This window comes from Apteryx mantelli, chromosome 1 (assembly GCF_036417845.1).
Source record: "Apteryx mantelli isolate bAptMan1 chromosome 1, bAptMan1.hap1, whole genome shotgun sequence".
Taxonomy (NCBI): domain Eukaryota; kingdom Metazoa; phylum Chordata; class Aves; order Apterygiformes; family Apterygidae; genus Apteryx; species Apteryx mantelli.
Window position 1 is genome coordinate 96,455,050 of NC_089978.1, and position 23,598 is coordinate 96,478,647.

Sequence of the window (23,598 nt, forward strand, 5' to 3'; positions counted from 1 at the left end):
CTGGGGGAGAGAAGGGGCGATTGCTCAGTGACAGCTTCACTTGCAACAGATGATTCCTCCCGCAACGAGATACCACAAATTCCTTCTAAGAAATGGCACACTTAAAAGTTTGAGGACTATTCCTGGACAAGAAAAGCTAAACATCTCCTTCCCTATGCAAATTTCATGCAGAGAGCACAATGTTACACAACGGGGAAAAAATTCCTCATCCTAGTGAATTAAGAAAAAGGAGATTCAAAGGTTTACACTTCAATGGGGTTGCAAGAGAGTTAGCAAAGTGAGCTGAACGATCTCTAGTGCCTCTGCATAATGGATGGCGAGGCATAATTTAGTCAGGTTTATGGTTTTATAGAGGCTTCCAAAACCAAAAGGTTTTTCATAACCATGGGGCGACTGAATCTAAATGTCTTTGGGAGCAGTGCGTAAATTGGGAGCCACCTTTTTTTCTTTCCTGAGGTCATGTGTTAGAGAAGTCTATTGCTATCGTGGGAGGCAATGCAGAGGAAAGCTAGAGCATCCTTACACAATGCAGCTTCTTGTTAGTGACCCTCCTTTAATCTCTACAAGGTATCTCTTTCTGAAAGTACAAAGGGGAGCAGGTGATGGGCAGGGATGTTTGAGCTGATACCATGCTCACCAAGGCAGCACACAAAGCAAGGGGGTAAGAGTCAAAGTTCCTTTTTAAGTAAGTTTTGATCTTCTGCTCCACAAATTCTTTTGGAGAACCTTCCCCATCAATAAGCATCAAAGTTTGGGTTTTTCTGCCCTCAAATAATCCTACCGAGGGGAAAGATGGGTGAGAATCTTTAGGACAGAAAGGAAGTCAACAGTTTTGTCTGCTATCGTTTCAGAGATGTTACCCTGGAAAATTCTCACCAGCGCAGGATGACCTGGATTCAACGCTTTCCTTAAGAGATTCTGACATGGGACAACAGGATCTACTTTCCTTATGCTTCTTCCTCTTGAAGTTGTCTCAGCTACACTACAGGTAAAGCCAGCTTGAGGGTGAAATGTTATCAGTTTGACGAAGTTCCCAGGTCTCTGAAGGAAGGAGTCCAAACATTGGACTCAAGAGTTCCCCTTCCGCAGAAATAACTTTTCCTTAAAAAAGCAGGCAGACAATTTGGGGACAGAGGGAGAGCTAAGAGGAAGAGAAGAAGGAAGAAAAGAAAGGAAAAAGTATTTGCAGCTTTTAGGTTTAGAAAAACCTAAAGAAAACTATCTACTGTGCTTAGAAGAGGCAGGGATTCATGGCAAGGTGCAGCAGACGTCCGGGCGGGACCAGTCACATGGACCACGTGCTGGCATTCCCCTTCAGTCCTCCAATGTTGTTACAGCAGCTAACGTGGCAGGAAGGTGGGAAAGACAACTGAGGATGCGCCGGGGGCTGCCGGCATTGCCGCCCCGGTGGGCAGGCCAGCGCAGCAGGGGGGCGGGAGCATTTCCTGCCCATGGGAAAGAATTTGACAGAGTGCCTCAAAGCACTTCCCCAGGATAGGGACTGGGCAGGAGAGGAGACGAAGAGGAAGGGGAGTGAGGGGGAAAAGCAGCCAGACACAAATCAAAGAAAGCTGACGTACTTTGAGGAAGAGACCCCCTTGGGAGAGAGCTACCAGGAAGACCTCTGTGTGCACATGTAGGGCCAGGACATTGGGGAGGAGGGCCAAAGGGGTTTACAGGAGACATCTAAGACAAATCAGCAAGGCATCCTCTTGGAGAGGAGGATGAGCCTCTTTCCTGCAAGCGTGCCTCAGAAAAGGCTGGTAAACTCAGCAGTTCCAGGGGTGATGGAGCCATTGGATTCCCGAGATACAGAACTCTTAGCAGTACTTACACTGTTTTACAGAAGGTCATACCCACTCAAATCTCAGTTGTGGTTAAACACTCTTATGCAAGCTAATAACCTGTTTGCTTTCTTCCTTACTCAGAACCATTCCTCCATTAAATGCCCCCCCAAATCTCTTCTAGAGACATAAACTTCTTTTCCACATATCTATGACAGGACTGTTTTAAAGTCAAAACACACACACGAACACATACAGTTACACACACACACACAAACACATTTTCTTGTCTGCCAAATATCAGCTACAGTGCATTTCTTATAGTGGAGCTGTCAGTCCTTATACAGATGGACATCTACAGAAATATATTAAAAAATTAAAAAAATTAAAAAAACTCTCGACAATTCCTTAACATCGGTGGCAGCATGCGTCACTGTAAATGCTAAAGCCAGCTGGTTTCCCTAGTAGTCTCTGCATACCTTGTTCATTGTCACTTGTTTTGAGGGACTCTTCAGACCAACTTCTATTGCTTTTGGCCTCTGACCTTTTCTTGGTGTGCCTTTCTTCTGTGAAGTCTTTGACCTTTGCAGTGGCCTCTGGCTGAACAGCCTCAGCTAAATCTTTCCTGCTTTGCCGGCCCAACTTGCCGGACGGGGATCTCTCTGGTGACACCTGCTGCTCCCATAGTTCCCTAAGATGCTGCAGGTGACGCTGCTTTTTGGGATGGAGCCCTGTTAATTCAATGCACACCTTCAGGTTGGTCACCTCATTACAATTGGGCTCTTCTAAGTGGTTAGAGGAATTGTTTGTCATTTCCCTCTCAGGCCAGTCATCTAATGGAAAAATAACTAAAAATTAATCAAAAAGCCCCCTCAACTTAAAACAAAAGCTACATTTCACTTTCGGGGCATATAGTCTCAGCTTTACCACCACACTATGCATTTTAAAGGTTCGCTCATTAAGGGTTACATGCACTACAGTAACTTGCACTGCTGTGGCTACAGTGTCCAATGACTACTGCTTTACCCTTATATACCAAGGTTTTTTTTGAGAGAGAGATATATACATATATATATATATACATATATATACACATATATATAATTTTAAGTGAAATGACAGTGCTCGCATTAGTAACTATCAAGTTCATAAATGGAAACACATTAAGCCAAAGGGACGTTCCTTTCACAAGACATTCCTTGAGAGAGACCAAAGGAAAATGCTTATTTACCTTTGCAGATCTTCTTCTTTTTTGCCTTTGATATAACTTCATCCTGCAGTTCATCCATAAAGTTTTCGTGCTGGCTGCCATCATTTTGCACTCTCTCACCAGAGTGTTTACGCTTCCTGTCCAGACGTGGACATGGATGTTGGCCAATATCTTCTGTCGGCTGGTCTTCCGCTTTTTCATATATAGAATGTCTCTCTAAATAACATTTCTCATTTGAGAGCTCTTTTTCCTCTGGAGTTTCAAGAAAGTGACCTTGGTTGTTTTCTGTACTAGCAAAGTTACCTAAAAATAAAAGACGAGACATAATAAATACAAAACAATGCATTGTAAGAAAGTTATGTTCTCTGATCTCTTCAATGTCATTCCCTTACCGGCACATCTCCATCACGACTTACGGTTTACAAGGCATGCAAATAAACACGAAATTGTACTTCAGATCAAATCTCCTCTGGTCAGCCTAAGACGGCAGTTTTCAACAGTTAAGCACTAATCCCCCCAAAATGCACATGCTTTGTGTTGTTTTTTTTAAATCAATATAAGTACACAATTCATAATACATGTATCCATAGAAACATCAAAATACGCTTTTTTAAAAATAAAGAAAAACCTTCAGATATCGAAAGCACAGACCCTTTTCAGAAAGCAACCTCACTCCCAAAAAACCTTGACAAGCAGTAATCCAAGCTTCGCTTTGCAAGGACTTTTTTAATAAATACTTCCTGATGATAATAAAGTAGTCTTTCACTAATTCAGAGTCTTTCTCTGCTTCCTGCATCGAATGCAGATCCTGAGTAAAGGCATTCGCCCCTTCTTCTGGGGATACAAAAGGGAAATACAATGCGCACACGCGCACACGCGCACACACACACACACACAGAGGAATACCACTAAGAATAGTGACAATATTTTACAAAAAGCACTACTTGAATTTAAGGTTATAAAAAGACTTCCTCACTTGAAGTGATCAGCCAGTCACTGTTATCCCATGATCTTTGTCACCTCCTTTTAAAACAGACCACACTTATTCAGGGTGTATTTCCAGCAGCAGTGACCAGGTAAGCCTTGAAAAGCTTACTAGAAACTAGCCTCACGAACTAGCACAAAAATACCTATGTTGCCATGCTCGCTGTGGAACTTTCAGCCTCCCCCCCCACAACGAATCTTCCTTCCCCAAATTTGGAGAAAGCTTAAGCAATTTTAAATGGATGCTTGACTTCAAATGGCATTTAATCATTGTCTTGAAGAGGTATTCTTTCTTGGGCTAAACCAAACTAGCTGGGACACGATTAGGCAGACATGCCGTACAGAGTGCAACGCTGTTAATCAGCTTCCTATTTACAGTTCTCACCAGCAAGTTGGCTTTCCCATGCTTTTTAGCCATCCTGGCTAACTGTTATATTCTTTTCACACGTCTGCTGCTGTTTGGCAAATTGTCTCTATTCTCTATTCCACTTCCCAAGGGCTTAACATCCCTTTTCCTTTTCCTCCTCCTCGCCATCTCTCCTTCTCTCACTTCCCTTCCTGCAGATTCATTTCCCTTCCTGCAAATACATCTGCTCTTTTGCTCCCTTGACTAGTTTTCCCATCCCTGGCCACTCTGACAACTCCTTTTTCCATCCCTTCTCCCTATCCTTCCCCTCAAAACTTACTCGGCCTCCTCCCCCTTACACCCAGCTTTCAGCTTTGGCTCGTCCCCCTGCCAGGACAGCCACTGTCCCCTGTCACCAGTGGCCTCCTCTCCCCTCCCACCCTGACACCTCACCAGCTCCCCCCACCACTATCTAGGCGGTGGCAGCCCCTGGATAAGGTCCAAGTACGTTCACGTTTTTATCTTGAGAGCACCTTCCTACAGCTCTGCCAACACCTTCTGGTTTCACGACCATCCCCAAAATATCTCTAATCAGCAATGGAAGGTGAAAAAAAGCCTCTCTCTGATGAGAATTTTCTTCACCACAACTTGGAAAAAAGCTCTGTGTAGTATCTAGGGCCCTGGAGATGTCTGCCGACACCAGAAGACACCACAGAGTCATTTTACACTGCTTGACAACCTGCCTGTGGTGCTACTTTAAAAACAGTGGAAGATAATTTGGCCAGGAAAAAACAAAAGTTGACTTCTTCCAGGCGAGCAGGATGGTCAGGCTTTGGCCATTCTTCTCTCCGTGAGTCCATCAGGTGTAACACCTGCTCACTTTAAGACTTTAAAATGTAGATTGTCACAGTTCTTTTGACCAGCAATGCTGACATGTTCCTCTACGAGAGTAAAGGGTCAGAAGAAGAAAACGAGTATCTTAGTAAATGACAACCATGCCTTTAAACAACCAGCATCCCCCCAGATCAGAATGAACCTGTAAACACCACACACTTGCACATCTGGCACAGAGATGCTACACAACAGCTGTGCACTATCACCACACCAACAGCAAGATGAATTTTGTTTCACGCAGTATAAAAGAAGCTGGACCAGCAACATTTTAAGTATCACTTCGGAAAGGTTTCTATCAGATTTCATTTTACAGTTTTAACACAATCTGCTATCCTTGCGCCCTTACCTAGGGAAACATGGCACGCTCAGTACCCCTGAACAGATCAGGTAAGCACACTCTCTGCCATGATCTTCGTGTTTGGACTCTTTAGGTCTCCAGCCATACCAGAAACTACACACCACAGTTCATCCTGAATATCCCTAGATTGGGGCAATTTTCCTGCTCGCAACACTGCCTAGCCTGAGAAAAGGCAGGCACATCCTGACTAATTCCCGGAGAAGCCTTTGAAGGGTCAGGAGAAGTAGCAGGCTATACAGGGTTTTGATGGTCTTAATCTTTTGGGCTTGCAGGAAATGGCAATCTAATTCCATTTCGCCACCATTGAAATCAACCGACTTTAGATTAACTCCTTTTCTATTTGCAAGAGGACTTGGCGGAGGGATGCAGGCTGCCTGGTTCTTCACAGATAGTCAATGCTAAAAAATCAAAAGGAGGGGAGAGACATTTGCTTTAACCTCGTTAACAGTTCTTCGCTGTCGTCATTTCTTCTGGGGCACTGCGTGCTGCAGAGAACAGCGCACGTCAATTGAAGTTTGTCCAGAAAACGAGTGGTAGGTCACCACTGACAGCAGTGCCCCTTGCTGCCACCAGGTCTGCAATACCCTTGTCTCTGCCACCCGGAGTCAGAAACACAGTTACGTCCTCGCCTGAAGCCCCCTCAGATGATCACATCTCTGCTGCCGCCAAGCTAAAACGGCCTCTCAGGGACCACCTACTGTACGTGCGCTTCTGAAATTAGGAATATTATATGCACACATTTCTGAAGTTAAGACCATTAGACGAGTGATACCTCCATGCATAAAACCATGTACTAAATGCACAATCATCCTGCATCGACACTGCAAGCCAGAGAAAGTGAAGCCAGGGAACAACACAGGACGCTTAGTTGCATAACTGCACCGCTGCCTGTTTCCTCCCCATTCTACTCCGCTCTATTCCTCCCTATTCAACTGTATTTTTACAGTAAAAGAACAAAGGTTAGTTTCTGTTCAGGACATCATATAACCCACGTGCTGTCATGCTTCTCGCGCAGCTTGCAGCGACACGTCACTGGTACGCTGACCAATGGTGTTAGGTGCCCAGAGGTTTCTCTCCTCGGCACAACGGCGACAGCTTTGCAGAGCATGGCGCCGATGAACTCTATTAATATTTTACCACCAGATTCCACTCTGTCCTCAAACTGTTTTGCAAGCAACCTGGATCAGACACAATGTCTCCCCAAATTAAGATATAAAAGTCAACTCAAAGCACAACAACATAAGCATATCTCGCACGCCCAACAAGGACAAGGAGAATTTATTTGCTTTTGTTTCCCCCCCTCCCACATGCATCTACAACATCCTTTTCTCTGCCCAAGGAAAAGAACAACAACAAAATACTCTGAGTTTTCACATCATCGCTATTCACACAGCGAAGAGGTAGCCAGAAACATACTAAATGCTGAGTTCTCATAGCAACACACCTCTCCGAGCAAGGAGATAAACTCTTAAATGCATTCGTTTCTCACCACTCGAGCACTTGCTAGTCCTGCAGCAGCTGTGAGAACCAGTACCAACAACTCAAACCCTTTCTTACTGTCCTAGAAAAGTAGAAACAAGGAAGAGTTAAGAAGATGCTTCTTCACATAACATTTCTGCCTGAAGCAATATCTCCTTAATGCACTGCTTAAGATCGCACGAGAAACAGTTATACACACGCGCACACACACTACAAAAAGAAAAGAAAAAAAATACAAATTTTCCTTCATTTTTCCATCTTCCTGTTGCTGTCAGCACAAGCCCTGCTTGCGAGCAGGGTCTCCCATGCAATGCAAACAAGGAAACACATCTTAGTATTTAAGCCGTGATTCTTTTGTTCAAATAACATGGCAGCTAAAAACAGCTTTTCCTCTTCCCTTAAGCAACCTCTCCTTGCACTCACTTACGCAAGGTACCTTTTATTTTTTAATCATCATTCCAACTCTTCATTCATTAATGACTATCCAAATGCTAAAAAACTGTATTCAACATCAAGCTCACAACACAAGTAAAATAATTCAGTAAGTCACCTGCAACATCAAATTTTAGGTATCCCATGGGGCAGAGGAAATCCAGTTGATTTTGTTTTCTGTTCAAAGCGTCTCTGCTTGGGAACTTTCCATATTTGTTTCCTTCTGCCTAAGTCTACTGCACTGAACAAACAAGCACCTGCCATCCTCCCTGCAGAGACTACTTTCTTTTTTGCACTCTGTCCCATTGCAGGAAGGTGACACTGACCAGGGCAAAGGACATATTTACTGTTTCAGCCTTTCATTTGTCCAGGTATACACGCAGCCCAGAAAAAAACAAAAGCAACCTATTACCATGCTACGTGCCAAGGGCCACTGGCACTGAGCTCCAATGCTGCAGACGTGTTCTTAAACACTCTCGCAAATCACGGCGTTTCACTTTCACACACAGACACTGCTCTAACTTCTTCCTCATAACCCCACACCTCAAGATCAGGTTTTATTTTTTCCTCAGTTTAGGATTAAGTGGGCAGTGTCTTCCTATTGTAAAATTAGATAAACGGGTAATTATGTTTCTTGATCAAGAAATTCACAGCTTGTAGAATTTATTCAATCTTTCACACTTCAGTATGATTTTCAGTACTGCTAGGAGAGCTTTGCTACATACCAACATGCAATCATCACATGCCCATATTGATGTGTATGTCTATGCCAATAGCTTAAATCACTTGATCTCTGAACAATTCTGTGACTCATGACATATGCATCCCATAATTTATCATGTTTGTGCTACGGCAATGCACCATAGAAGCACTGCCTCAGCAACATTTACAAGTCACCTTGGCAACAAAGCAGCTTCACTGCTGTTCTCATAATGCCCAGCAAATCCTAAACAAGATGGGAGAGAATTAAGACACTTCTAGTTTACCCCTTGGCTTACTTTTCTCATTAATGAGGTAATACAGTGACCTCTTAAATCAGGTGTGAATCTTTTTACCCTTCTCCAGAAGGGAAGATGAAGCTTAAGAAGACTTTCTCTCTCATGGAAAGCGATGCACTGCCAAGCCAGAGAAAAAGTTTACAGAATCAGACATTGAGCAAAATCTTTCATTCGCTTCAAAAGAAGTCAGTACGTATGCCATACAACAAGGAAAATTACAAAGTCCCAGGTAAAGCTAGAAGAAGAGTTTGTATACGATCTGATGGCCCTGTAAAGCGTCGTCTGCCTTTGTTATTTAGCCATTGCTGTTGTTGTTGTATTTGCAGCAGATGCACCGGAGTCAAGGGGGCCAGCAGCTGTTACGGCCCTGGTCCTTCGCTATGGTCCGCGTACAGGGAGGGCAACTGTGCAGCCGCCGGAGCAGACGAGCCCCGCGAGTCCGTCGCATGCGCTGCAGAGTGAAAAAATCGCAGTTTCTATTGTGGTTTCCTCTTCCCCATCGACATCAGCCAGGTAAAGTGCTCCCAGCAGGGGTCATGTGTCAGAACAGCTCGTCAGTTCTGTTCCTAAATTCCCCGCTTACATATGTAAGATAGCACTGCTTTACTTTTAGCCAGACATAGATGAATGCTACATAAAACGGGATGAAACATCTTTGCAGCATCGAGATGCCATGCAGGAGGCAGAAAGTAAAACAAGAGAGGTTACAAACCGTGAACCATTTCAAGCGAGAAAGCTTTAAAGCCAAACACAACAGAGTGGCTAGAAATTGGAGAAAAGGGGAAGAAAACAGAGTTTCTCCTGTGAAAAATTGTTCCAGTTCTCACTGGTGATAAACTAAAGAGACCAGCAGGCAGCACGTATCACCCCTTTGCCCGTTAGCTGGTTAGAGATGTGTCAGGAGTCCCCCAAGCAGCTCAAGCTACACCAGAGTGCCAAACCACTATACTAGAGGCATTCAAGAAGTGTGAAACTCTGCTTCCTGATTTATCAGCTGTTATCCCAAGGGGCAGGAGGTGAAACACCGCGATAAAAAACTTTTACTGAGAACTGAATCTGTACCTGTAAGTATTAGCTACTGTACGCTTGGGCGTACGAAAGAGGAGCTCCCTCAGCAGAACAGATTTGCGCTTTTAGAAGTTTATAGATTCAGCCAAACTCCGAAATATCCTGTCAATTCAGAGCTCGTTAGTAGAGCAGAAGAACAAACTAACACAAGACTGAACATAAATAACTGTTGGAAGCAGAGAAAAGTAACAGTCTCAAACGCATTTTAACCAGCAGACTCAAGAGCCAGAGATCTCACTAAACGATGAATTTAAAGATGCACCACACAGTCAGCGCCGTGTTTTGCAAGGGTGGGCGGGTTAAAGAAACGCTGATCCTCTCTCAGGTCCTTCCCCAGAGCAGGCTGTGCCCCGCTGGCCCGGCAGCCCCCGGCACCCCATCCCTGGCCCCACAGACCACCAGCCCCTCTCCCTGCACAGGGACCCAGCGGCATCACCCGGCTGCTGCTGCGCCCCAGGCTTTGCAGCGCGCCCAGGATGCTGGACCGAACTGAGGACGTCGCAGAGCCCTCCGAAGAGCAAGCAGGGCTGCGGCGACCCGACCGCAGCTATGGGGCGCAGCATGGGGACCGCCAACACAGCCCTGCCTTCCTCCCCAATACCTCGTACACCTGAGAGGGGGGACCGGGCGCTCTGCTTCCAGCTCAGCCTCTCCGTTTTCCACACTGGTACTTTCTCCATTTCAACAATTAAAACTTTCCCTCACTATTTTGCCAGGCCAACTTTTGCTCATGCTGTTATTTCAGCGACAGCAATACCGCAAGTAACTTGATTTAGGTGAGTAACTGAGCAAGTACAATTGACCAGCATGCTCTCTGCCAAAAGCATTAAAGAAAGACCAGAACAATAATTCAAAGTTATTAAATTGCCTGAATGAGATTTTCTACTAGCCTTACTCATGAATCTCCACCTGCAGAAGAGCATGCCCAACAACTAAGTTACACAAGTACACACACACACACACACACACACACACACACGACAAAGTCCTCTTGTTTTGCAATACTCTCAGCATAGGTTTTTTTTTTGTGTGTAGTTAAAAAAAAGTAGCAGAGGGGGGATTAGAGCTCCTTAATTACTTAGGTATAAGTAAAACAGTTTAGAAAGTGATGGAAGCCAGATGCTTACCAGGAGTCCAAAAAAAAAAAAAAAAGTGATTTTGCTTACATAAATTTAAAAAACGCTAATACAGTTCATTTAAGTTTGCCTTTCTTTTAGGCCAGCAGAGGTAGCAAGAACTTTCCACCTTGCCACAGCCTGGAGAGAACAACTAGCGCCACTGGCCCGATGGGGAATTTCACAGCCTCCTGCCTGCCCTCAAGGACCTGTGTCGGCCGGGTGCACCAACCCCAGTCACCACACCAAGCGGTCATCCGGGCAAGCGAGTTACTCGTAGTTTGGAGTTTTACAGCCACAGGCAGAGCAGGTAGGTTATGGGCTTTCCTGCCCCCCATTGTCCTTCCCTCCTTTCTCCCTGCTTTGCCTTAAAGTTATGCTTTTGGTATTTCACTGCATTACGGCATCTTCAGGAAGATAAACTCCTCATTGCTCGAAGCCTCCCCCTCTTTCCCCACCTCTTCTCTTTTCTGCATTTACAACATACCCTTAGATCTTTGCTTTCATTTTGGTTGGTTGATGAGCTACTTCATTATTAAAAGAAGATCTCTTTAAGACAATAACTTTGGTGACAGTTATCATCCGAAAAGCAATAATGCTGACAGATGCAACTGTAACCAGCAACTTGAAGACCCAAAAGTAAGCACAGAGAGCAACGGATGTCACAGAGGTGTCCATACCTACAGAGGCCAAGCTTTGCAATCTCATACATTACTTATTCTAACCAATAACACCCTGATGATATCAAGATTACGCTGCACACTTCAGAAAGCCATCCAAATTCGCTTACATCTGTCATTGTCATTTTGGTCAGCAATGGCATCTTCCAGAGCGACAGACTTTGGCTTCTTTTCACTGTTTCCTTTCAAGTTTTCCCAGTCTGCCTGGCTGAATCTGCAGACCTCTGAGTCTTTGGTAGCTGTTTGGCCTTCTCTCTCTTTCATCTCCAACTCTGAGAAGCGCATCATTGCACGCTAGAAAGAGAATTGATATGAAAAGAAAAGTCTTGCGATAAAAGCTATTTCATTTACCTTACCTTATATGAAAGTATTTCCAAAGAAAAATCTGCTCAAAATCAAGGTTTGAGAGAGGTATCTAGTGTAAGAGTTTAAAATACCTGACTTGTAAAACAGTATAAAAACTTCTAGTATCTATACGTAAATATCCACACAATTCTTTCATATATATGTATATACGTATATATAAATATATATATATAAAAAATGTATACTGTATATAAAAACAAAAACATTCCATTTTGGAGGTAAAAAGAGACAAAAACAAAAACAAAAAAACACAAAACTGTACAATGAATAAAGACGACCATGGCCCACAGACTTCCCTTTGTGTATTTGGAAATGAAATTTAACTCAAAGGTTTATGTAAGAGTCTAGTAATAAAAATTTGAAGAACTGACCTCACAGTAAGCAGCAGGTAGACATAAAATACTGTCCTCTTGTAATCCTTCCATCTATGTAATTAAAATGGGCACTCAATGGATCATTTAGATAATTTCATCCATTTTTATAAGCATAAACCAATTCTTTTCTTAACAATGCAAAACAATTTGGGTTAACTCAACTGTTCATTAAAAGTAAAATACCTTAAGGATATTCGTATACAATATCTGACTGTCATCCCTCAACATCAAACTTCAATACTGCTTCTACACTTTACTACGTATTTGCTCGGTGAAAACATTGCATAAGACCCACTAATACATGGCTGCTACTCCTCTCCACCAAACGTCACGTTCGGCATACTAATCAGAACTTCTGGATACACTTTGCTATCTGACAGTACCGGCCAACTGAGAAATTACAGCAATCGCTAGCTCTAACATAACATGCATTCCTTTTTGACTCCCCTCCATAACTGCAAAAACATTTAATACATACATTAACATTTTAATCAGATCTTATTAAAAGCCCTTTAAAACTTACTAGCGAACACATAAATAAAATCCATATATATTATTATTTACATAACCTGACTTTAATTAACAAACTTGTTTTGCCTTTTAAAGCCATTTCTGACCAGTATGCCCTAACCAAAGAAGTCTTATTTCCCCACCTGTGTTGCTTATATCAACTTTAATACTTGACTGAGACTTACAACAGAGAAATAATTAAAAAGCGCTTTGGTCGTTAAACCACGCAGACTCACCTGTAGCGCCCGCTGCTCTCGGCTGAGTTGACTGGAATCTGCATACAGTTCGGTTGTGACACACTTGAATCGATCACCTACATAACCAGCAGAGTTTGCAATTCTTTTTGCCAATTTAGATGGCTTGGGTTTCAATATTTTGCCATCAGCAGATTCTGCATCATCAGTCCCATCTTTGGTATACGCCTGATTAGTTTCAAGACTCGACTGTGTATTCCCCATACAGAATTGTTTTGCATCGTCCTGCACTTTGCCAAAAGACATAGCCGGGCCATCATTCTCATGAGCAGTTTCCAAGAAAGCTGAAGAAGGCTGAACTGATACTCTCTCTTTATTTTGGCTTACAGATAAATCTTCTTTCCTTAAGCTGAACACTGATGAACTCTGGGCTTGCTTAAAATTATAGGTTTCGTGAAGATCATTATTTCTTCCAAACTCCTCTCTCATTACAATAAAATCCCTGTGCTGAGACGCTTGTTCTACCTTGTGCTTTGTAGGGTCATTAGTCTGATTACTGCTTTCAGTAGCAAAGCCGGTTTTCGTTAAATTTGCTTCACTTTTATCATCTTGCTCATCTCGTAAAAGGTCTGGAAAGAGGTGTTTGTCACTTTTGGCAGAGTTTTTACTGTGGCTGGAGCTTTGGTGCAATTTCACGTTCTTGTCATTGGGTACTTCGAAATGCATCTTCCCGCTGGGTTCGAGGAGCTCTGGCAACCTGCTTCTTAGAGCTGGATCCTCGTAGCGGAGCCTCTCATGAGATCTCGACCTTCTTTCCGATTTCTCATCCTTGTTCATCTCCAAAGCCGAATGCGGCAACAACATGGGATGCACCATCCCCATCCCCAGCGCATCTTGGTAGGTCATGAACTCCCCCCGTCCCGCTGGCAGGCTGTAGGGAAGGCCAGGTTTGGGAGCCAGGTGTCCAGGGAAGAGGCTGCCGTTGGGCAATAAAACTGGATGAGGATACACAGGTCCTTTTCCATGTAGGGATAAAGGGCTTATAGCTATACCCTCCGGAACCGGATACGGGAGGTAACTTCTCGGATAGGGCAAAGGTGGAGAGCGGAACGCCTCGTTTGGTGGCAAAAATATGGGACTCGATGCAAGCGCGTTCTCATTTGCTTTGAAATTAGCTTCCTGACTACAGGATTTAGTCACTTTATTGTTATGCTTTGCCGGTGTCACCGCAGGCTGCCCTATATGCTGTATGACAGAGGCGGTGCTTTCCGTAGAGTTCCTGGTTGTCTTAGTGCAATCTACGTTAGCATTTGGAGCTGGTGACGCGGACGCCGGCCGTCCCCCAGTTGTTACAGACCCTGAACTATTGCTGACAACTGCCTCCGTGCCACCCATCCTGGGGCAAGAAGAACTTCTCTGTTGTGGTATCACCCAGTCTAACGCCTTGTTTTTCAACTGCACGTTTTTTCCGCTCTCCTCACTGGGACTTGGGCCAGGAACAATCCAGGAAGATGATGCTGTGCTGATTATTTCAGGTCTATAGATGGGACAACCATTTCCAGGAGGAAGAGTTTCTTTCTGAACATCGCTTCCAGGTATGAGTGACCCGCCTCCAGCCCTGCTGTGAACCAACACGGTTGGCGTCATTTTTTTAATATGGTCCGATTTGGTGGTTTCTGCATCAACAACTTTTGCCGACAAGTCTAGTGGTTTGTCTGTGACATCTTTGGTTGGAGTCTGCTTTTCTAGGAGCGGGGGCGACCTGCTGTCTTTCCGGTCGTGGCCGGCTTTCCTTACGTGTGGTGTAGCTTGCTGTGGGATTTCACCAGTGTCACTCGTTTTGGGAAGCTTCCCATTAGGCAGCCTCGAAGGCGGGAACTCGTTACTTACATTCATGTATGGCTTTGGGAGCGTGACTGATGAAGAGGGAGACGTGGTAATTCTGGGAAAGTGTTTGTGAAACTCGGCGTAGGCGTCTCCGACCTGCGCTGGCAGAGGAACGCGGGGGGACGGCCGGGGCGAATGCGACAGCAGCAAAGCTGGGTCCGTCGTTATGTTCGTCGGAGCTGACTTCGCAGCAGAGACTCGGGGCTGTTTGCTGTTCTGGATGTGTGGATAGGCATGTGCGTCAACGGGGTTGCCGGGACTGACTCCCATCTTCCACGACAAGCTCTTGTCCGGACAGTGCACCAAGGGTGGGATCGCTGGGGATGCCGAAGCCGCCGAGATCCTCATGGGCGACGCGAGGGACGAGGGGATGTGGGGGGTAACGTAATGGGAGGGGGGCAGGTATAAAAAACGTTCACCGTTCGTACACACGGGCGAGTAAGCCAGATGTTGCGGTAAGCTGTAAGTGGACTGCTGAGGTAGCAATGCCTTGTACATGTTCAATGAATACTTATTTGGTGAGTCAAGAAAAGGATATATAGTGGGCGTAGCACCCTCCATATACGGATTTACCCAGGGGAGCCTTAGGTAACTAGCACCATTGACGCTGAGAGGACTTTGCTTGTCACTTGCGGTTCTGTCCAAACCTAGCGTTTCTCCTGACGGGACAGAGGTTTTTTGTATTCCAGGTGGTGTTTTGTATATAGCGCTGAAGCCATTTGGGGCTTTTCCAGAGACAGCTGCATTTTCTACCGCTTCAGAGGGGTTAGATTTAAACTGTATCTCTGGATTTCTTTCAGGAGTAAATCCAAGACCAGCTATAGAACTTGTAGCATCCCGTGATTTTTCCGAGCCAAGTCCACATAAACTGGAATAGACAATACTACTGGGGACTCTGAGTCCTTCTCGCATAAGTCCAGACCTGTCCATACTCAGAGCCGCGAGACTGTCAATGCGATGTGCTGTAGTGGCATCCACCTTTACAGAATAAGAAGTATGTTACTTTCACATTTCGCTAAAATACTACTACTCACTCATGCTACAGATATGCTCCGATTTTAAAGAGAAACAATACCAATGCAAGTACATTGTCCACTGTGGAAAAAGTACAGAGGTTGATCACATGGGAGAATGTGAGAACAGGAAGCTACAGAACAATATGTATCACCACAAATGTCAATAAAATCTTTCTACATCCAAAATTCACTAACTAGAAACAGAGGTTTGAGGACCTAGAGCCTCTCCAGCCTAGATGCCGGAACTGGCATCATCGGTGGCACTGCTCCCACTCGCAGCCCCGTGCTGCGGCTGCCTCGGACTCCTGGGCCCCAGCCAAGCGAGAGGATGTGGGGTGGGAATGCGGAGAGCAGAGCTCGCAGGAGAGCGGACGGGGAAGGAGGGGAAGCCTCTCCTCCTCCTCCAGGACCTCCCTCCTCTGCAGCTCTGCTTTGGGGCTGGCCACTGCCATGCGATTCGCAAGGTAAGTTTTCTAAGCAAACAACACGAAGAAAGAAATCCACCATCCCTTGACAGCACAGCGCCGAATCACGTTTCCACTCGTTGCTCCCCGTGTGCTCTCGAAGGGGAAAACTGCCAACTTTGCTGAAATGCTGATACACTTAATGATGACACGAACTATTCTTGTTAGACACACTGGTATGCTACATGACATTATCCGTAACAGAGCAAAAGTAAGAACGTGATGTCATATGACAACATACACTGCAAAGTCAAGAGATTAACAAGATAAATAAGCAAAGTCCAATTTCACTGTTTCACGGAAACAATTTGTATGTGCCCAAGCATAGTTAAAATTGCAATAGCAAGGTACTTTAATCATTTCTCCAAAAGGATCATCTAAAAGCAAGGCGGGGTTGAAGCTGATTCAGTTTCAGCTATTAATTTCTTACCACACTGTGATTCAGGTGATTTTCTTCCCTCAACTCCAGTCTGCTTTTCGGTGCATCGCCATCATTAACTGGAATTTTCCTATTAAAAAAACACAACCATGCTATTTGAAAATATCCTGTGTACTTCTTATCATACAAGATTATATCACTGCCATATTTTGATTTCCCTAGAGAAGCCCTATATGATACCATACTTATCCTTCCGTGCATTAATGCACGGTGACTATTTTAGAAAGTAAGGACCATTTGGAAACAGATACAAAGTAAAAAGGGGTTTGACACTAAGAACGCATTGAGTACATTTCTGAGCAACCTCACCCAATGCAAGTGATTTTTGTTAAGGTTTCCTATTTTGCTTCTCCCCCCCCCCTTTTTTTTTCCAAGGAGATTATATACCATTTTAAACATACCCTACTCATGTGCCATCCATAAGCACTGCAGAGGAGAAAATTAAAACGCACACACTAATATCATACAAACATCAGCTGTTCCATGCTAAAGAGGGAGCTGTACATCTGTGCCATACCAGTGTTGCAGCACTGGGACTTGTTATCACAGAAAGCACCGATAAAGAATATACCTTAGTGCCAAATTTCAAATCCCAGGGATAAAAATCGCTGACATGTAGCAGAAGGAAAGTTTCATCATTACCCAAAAGAACTCCTTTCAATCAAAGTACTTAAAGGCACATCATCACCCTAAATCAGAAATGCAATTTTAATATATTTGTTTATTCATTTTTAAAAGATCTACCTTTCCTGCAAGTAGCATGTAAGATTATTACACCTAAGCAACTGGGAGGGAAGCTGGGGCTGGAAGGCGGTGAAGGCAGAAGGAGATGTTTTGGTTGTTTTCCTTCAGTTTCTGTTTGCAAATAGTTTTCCCTCCAAAGACCAAAAACTTTCCCTGGCTTCTGTGAGGCTTTTCACACAATGGTGAGAATACAGGCTCAAAGAGGAGACAGAAAAACACTGTAAAACCACACAAAATTGGCACAGAGAATTGAAAGCATACCTGAAACTTCTGCTGAGTGTTGTTTTTTAAAAAGCTGGATTTTAAGGGAAGAGAACACTGCCAAGTGCCTGCATCACCCCATTGAAAATTATTAAGGAGTATAATTTTAATCATCAAATGAATAGTATTCAGAAGAAAAAAAGGCAGAGACAAAGAGAAATTCACTTCTTGGAGATGAAAAGGCCACTGTCTCTATTTCACAGGACAAGCTGTTTGTTTGAAGGCAGAGAACGCCAAGTCACATGTATGAGCCCTCCTAGCTTATAGTTACTAGAAGAATATGCTTAGGGTTTAATTCTCCCTCCTAAATATGAAATACCAAATTAATTGTAAAAGTGCATTTAAAGGCTGCATTGGGGAGTAATCTCTTTAAAGATTTGCGTCCTTGCTTCACCGACCCAGGTTGCCTGTTAAATAGTAAATCACTGTCTGGCCTACCACTCTTGGGCACATCTTGTTTTTCTCCACTGCCATCACCCCCCTCCAACCAGGACTGGTCTCGATGCACGACGGCAGCTATCTGCTCCGGCGCTAGGGAAGCAAACGAACTCTGAAACCTCACGCTGCAGAATTACGGCGTGGTTCAACTTGCCAGAAGCTTAAATATTTACCTGTCTTCATTAATTCCACACATGCGGACCCTTTCATTGCTCATCCAGCTATGAACGTTGCCATACAGGGGAGTTGCAGAAAGCATGACGTCTTCTTAAAAATCGCTGCTTTTCTTCACAGTTTTATATTCTATTAAAAAGAAAGAAAAAAAAGAAAAAAAAAGTTGAGCAGATTTGTCTAGGAGGAAGTGCAAACATCACAGTGGAGCAGCCAGCCTCCCTCCGGGTAATTAATAATGAATGCAGGATTGGTGCGGGGAGTGAGCTGCCTACGTTAACCGCTAAGGGAGATACCCAGCAATAAAGGAGCAAATTGAGGGCATTTATAGGTCAGAGGAGATGGATCTTTTCCCCAGCGCACATCCACAAAATTAAGAATCATTCCAGGCTATCGACAAATAAAAGTTCCTCCAATGCATTTAATTTGAACAAGAAACGATTCAGACGGCCAAGTACATACCAGTACCCAAACATTCATCTTACGCAGGCTGAAACAATAAAGGGAGACCCTGCGCGCTGGGTGAACATTTGAAACTATGCTTGCACGCACACGCTCACAAAAGACCTGCATTAAGAATGCACGGGAGCAGGAAGTGCATTGCAATAATAGCCACATACCCTATGTATTAGCTATGCTAATTGCTGATAAAGCTTTTACGTGAGGACTTGAAACTGGAGAGGCGCTTCTACAGAAAGAATCTAAATAAAAACCTCCCCTTTAGTGTCTGCACATGACTAACTTGGAGAAAGGGGTTAAAAATAGTAAGTGGGTTGGCGAGCTCCCCACCCCTTGATTTGATTAAGCACCAAGCCCTGGTGGCTTCTGCATTGGAGCTGCTGCTGCTGCGAGTGCTTTCAGTAATTCAATGACGCCTGCTCACTCCAGGGAAAGAAATCATTAGCGGGCTCGCTGGAGAAGTATTAGCAGTCCAAGAGGATCGGCGCTGTGTGCAGCAGGAGAGGCAGGTGAAAGGTAACTGCATTTTCGCGTCCAGCGACGGAGGGGAAATGCCTTTTCCTTCTCTGCACCTTTCCTAACGCCATCTCCGCTCGCATTAAATTCTAGTTTGCTGCATGAGTGAAGTGTCAGGACAAGCTGCGTTTTATTAACAGGATTATCGCGGCGCATGATTTATTCCAGTGCAAGATTTTAATTGCTCTTTGGAGGTTGAGTTGTTTCTTTTGACTGAGCTTCAGCCTGCATCCTGCTGCTAAATGCTGGGTTAATAAGTAGGGGGAGCCTTTAATGCACAGGATATCCCTCAGCTCTTCCTCTCTCACAAAAATAGAAGCCTTGAAGCAGGAGGCATGATACTCCTTTTACACACACACACACACACACACACACACACACACACACACACAAGCCAGTAACGGGTGATTGACCACTGGGAGTTTAATGCATAACGTCTCCCAAAGCATACATGCTTCTCGAGCAAACTCATTTCCTTTGTTGGGCTACAAAATATGCAAATGATCACTTTGGCATTTAATGGGGAAGAATTCCAGATTGTGCGTTTAACACAATACTTCACACACGTTCAGAGAGATTTAAGAACTAAAACGGCAGGAAAGCCTTGTTCCCGAACACTTTTTTCTCCCCTCAGAGAGGCCTTTTGTGCAAAACTCCACGTCTGGAACAAATGTATATTAATGAAATGGCATGTTGACCCTCCTCTCTCCAGAACAGTTAGCTTTCCATAATGAAGTCCGCAAAAATTGCTGCGAGGAAACAAAAATCTGCAGAGATTAGATACTGTGCTATCATTCAAAAGGAGTTATTTCACTGGAAAGATGGTTTCTGGACAGATTTACTGTTTTCCAGATGCGCCGCTCGTAATGTTTTCAATAGAGGCAGCAGCAGCATGGAGAGAGTGATTTAGGGTTTTACATAAGGTTAGTAGCCGCCCCATGTGCTGCCTCATCCGTAAGGAATGGACACCAGCTCCGAGGAGACGGATGGGCCTCGCCAGCACCAGGGGCTGGCTGCTGTCGCCCTGTTTTCCTTCAGGGGTGCGCAAGGCCAGCCAGGAGTGCTTAGTGGAGGGGGCTGCATTCACGCTCCTCACGTCCTCGGTGGAAGTGCATCATTAAGATAAATCGGGGTGCCCGAGCTGGAGCCTGTCGATCCCCTGACGTTTGCAGATAATGCAACACCAAAGTCACGCAGGGGGCTGGAAGCGCGGCCAGGCGCAGCGGGCAAACCAGGGGCCCCCGACTCCTGCCGTGACCCCAGCAAAGCCCTGCCGGGGGCTGCCGCACGGCCAGGGTCCAGCCGGGGCAGAGCCCGCACCCCCCAAAAATCCGCCCCTCGGGGCGTGCTGCCCCCCGGAGGCGCGTACGCATTTCTAATCGCCGCCCTGATGAACTTCTTGTGAACTGTTTAAAAGTGGAGGTCTGCTGAACGAGCAGCGGCGCCACTGCCAGCCATAATTTCATTGCAACGAGCAACAGACTTTTAACTCTTCGCACGCCCTCTCCTCCCTTTTCTCGCCGCCTCCCCGCCGCCGCCGCCGGGGCGAGGGCGCAGAGGCGGCCGCACGTCCAGGCCGGCTGCGCAGAGCGGGCCCCGCCGGCTCGGCACCGCACCGCGGCCGTAAAGCCTCCGGCTCCGCTACCTCCCGGCGCCGCGGGGGCACCCTCTTATTTATATACCCCCTGAACAAATGTCCGCGGGGGCGAGGTCGTCGTGCCCCCCCCCCCCCCCCCCCGCGGCTCGGCTCGCCCCGTCGCATCGCCCCGACGGCGAGCTGGGGCGCTCCGGCGCTCGCAGCGCGGTAGGAGCGAGCGGAGGAAATCAAGGACGCGTTTCTCTCTGCCTGCCTCCCTCCTTCCCTCCTCCTCCACCACCCACGCCAGCCCACAGCGGCCCCCCCCCCCCGCCTCCCCCCTCACCAGCCTGCCGCCGGCGCAGCCCCGCGGCCGCCCCCGCTGCGCGGCGGAGCGCGGAGCAGGGCTCGGCCGCCGGGGAGCGCACGGCATTTCCTCCGGGAGGTGTCTGGCCGATAAAGCCATTTGCGGCTAAATATAGACGGTGATGCACGGCGGGCGGGAAGGGGGGCCGGGGGGGGGGGGAGCGAGACACGCAACGCAACACGCGGTTCCGCAGCGCTGCCGCCGTGTGAAACCAGTTGTGAAAAGCGCCTGCAAGCACTAACCTGCCTCCCGGCGCGCTGCCGCGCCGCGCCGCGAACACCCAGCGGAGGCTCCGCGCTGCCCGCGCACCGCCGGCCCGCGCTGCAGGGGCAGCGGCAGGGCTGCAGGGGCAGGCACAGACACACACAGCGCTGTTTGGGCAGCTGATTAAAAAGGGAAACGTTTGGGTCTCCCTCGCAACGTCAACAGACTTTTGGCAGCCATCGACGCCAGCAGCAGCAAAGTTTTGTTAACACGCTCCTGGCGTGGAAACGAGAAAAAGCCGATGCCCGCGGGGGGGGGGGGGGGGGGGAGAGAGGAGGAGGAGGAAGACGCCGCCGCTTCTCCATGCCTGCGGGGGAAAGGGGAGGGCAGGGCAGGGCCGCCAGGTGCCCCACAGCAGGCAGCGGGGGTGCGAGGGGAGGGAGGCGGAAGGGGGGGGGGGGCGGACGCCCGCGCGGGGCCGGCGGCTGCAGCGAGCCAGGAAGAGGAGGAGGAGGATTGCAGCGGCGCACGAGTTCCCTTTTGGCGCCTTTACTCTTTCCACCTCCGAGCTCCGGCTGGCAGCCCGCCAGTTTCCACTGCACAAGCCACAGACCCATCATCAGCGCAACGGCAGGCGGCTGGGAAGGCTTCGCGGGTTAAAGTCTGCGAGCCGCGGAGTAAAAAAGCCCGTGGCACCGGCGGAGCGAGAGGCACTTAAGCAAACAACCCGGCCTTTCGGAAATTAAAAACAATGCAATAAATTACCCGGCTCGGATTTTTTTTTTCCCCTCCGTTCGGTTCCAGGCCACTGAAAGGATCACTTCTGGATTTGCGAAAATCCCTGCGAGAGGGGTGAAAAGCAATTGGGGACTCGTAGCAATCTACTTCGATTAGCCCTCAAACTGTTCATCTGGAGTTTGATTTAAAGGGCAACACTTGTACCGTATTTATAAGCTTAAATACAGGCAGCTGCTTATGAATGTGTTTAGCTACCTCGTTTATCTCGTACCTCTGACTTACATATTTACGAGTTATAAAAACAATGACCTGTGCCACCTCTAGAAAGGAGACTTTAAAGACACGGTATAATTGCACCATTTACAATACGCCGTATAAAGCTCTGGCAACAGCCCGCGATCTAATATTAGACAAGTGTTTAAAGAACAGGGGTGGCTGGGCTTTTTAAAAAAAATACCTTGGGTTATTTTTTGCAATCTCCACACGGCATCACCGCTAGTGACACATTTTGTAAACCAGAGGAGGAAGCAGCAGACTAAGTAGCCGCCGCACGGATCCGCGGATTAGAGGAGAAGTTTGACCTTTACCCGGGACGTGTGGCATTTCATTTAACCATAAAGCTAAGCACAATGCGCCAGCGAGATCTCTAAACCGATTTAAAATACATATTGAGTCATGCGCGCCAGTAGTGCATTTCGGTTTAGGCAGCGTGCAGGCAGCGCAAGGGGGTCGGCGTCTATTTTTAGGGTTTCTGCCGCAGCCGCTCCCCGCCTCGGCTCGCCTCCCCCCGCGGCTCCCACACCGTCACGTGTAGGACGGCGACCGGGACTTTCTGCCGTGTAAACACAGCGCGGCAGAGCCGGGCGAGGGCAGCCGGGGCCGCCGCTCCGCTCCGCGCCGCGCCAGCGCCGGCGGCGCGGCCCTCCCCGCCGGGGCCCTGCTGCCGCGTGGGGGGCTCCGGCCCGCGGAGGGGCCCCCCCGCCGCCGCCTCCGCCGCGGGGCTCCCGCGGGGGCTGCGCGCTGGGGGGCCCCGGCGCAGCCCTCCCCCGACCGGGGGGGGGAGGCCGGCGCGGCCCGCCCCGCCGCTCCCCCCCCCCCCCGCGCCGTCTGTCACGCCTTGGACCCGGCACAGAGAGTCGCTGCGCCGCGGCGGCAGCAGCGCTTTCCCCCTTTCCCATATGCTGCGAGGCGAATCATTGCCTTGCTCTCAGCGCCGGCTGCAGCCAAAAAGGGAAGGGGAAAAAAAAGGAAAAAAAGAACGGAAAAAAAGTTTTCAATTAATGATAAGCCTAGGAACTGGGAAGGGGGTGGGGGAGGAGGCCAATAAGGGAAAGTTAAAATGGCTGGCGATCCTTCAAATAACCCTGGCCGCCTTCCCCCCGCAGCCTGCACGGCGCTCGCCCGCGCTGGCGCCCTGGGGGAAGCCCCGCACCCCCGACACGCTTCTCCGCGGGGGCGGCCCCGGCGGGAGGGGGGCGAGGGCTGCCCCAGCCCACGCCAGTCCCAGCACTTGAAGGTTATGGGGC

General features: G+C 47.2%; 1 protein-coding gene across 6 annotated transcripts in view; it reads right to left on the reverse strand.

The window, feature by feature from the left end:
* The window catches only part of BCOR (BCL6 corepressor), a 58,479-nt gene that overhangs the window by 20,798 nt on the left and 14,083 nt on the right, over window positions 1-23,598 (reverse strand). For 2 of the 6 annotated variants that reach the window (XM_067297727.1, XM_067297718.1), the window contains exons 2-8: window positions 18,215-18,344; window positions 16,590-16,668; window positions 12,835-15,657; window positions 12,086-12,139; window positions 11,459-11,642; window positions 3,016-3,297; window positions 2,264-2,617 (exon numbers count right to left, since the gene is read on the reverse strand). In XM_067297727.1, the coding sequence (XP_067153828.1) occupies window positions 2,264-2,617; window positions 3,016-3,297; window positions 11,459-11,642; window positions 12,086-12,139; window positions 12,835-15,657; window positions 16,590-16,668; window positions 18,215-18,300 (3,862 nt within the window). In that variant the 5' untranslated portion in view covers window positions 18,301-18,344. The remainder of the gene's footprint in view (window positions 1-2,263; window positions 2,618-3,015; window positions 3,298-11,458; window positions 11,643-12,085; window positions 12,140-12,834; window positions 15,658-16,589; window positions 16,669-18,214; window positions 18,345-23,598) is intronic. The other 4 variants (XM_067297737.1, XM_067297738.1, XM_067297736.1 and 1 more) reach the window with 4 other exon arrangements.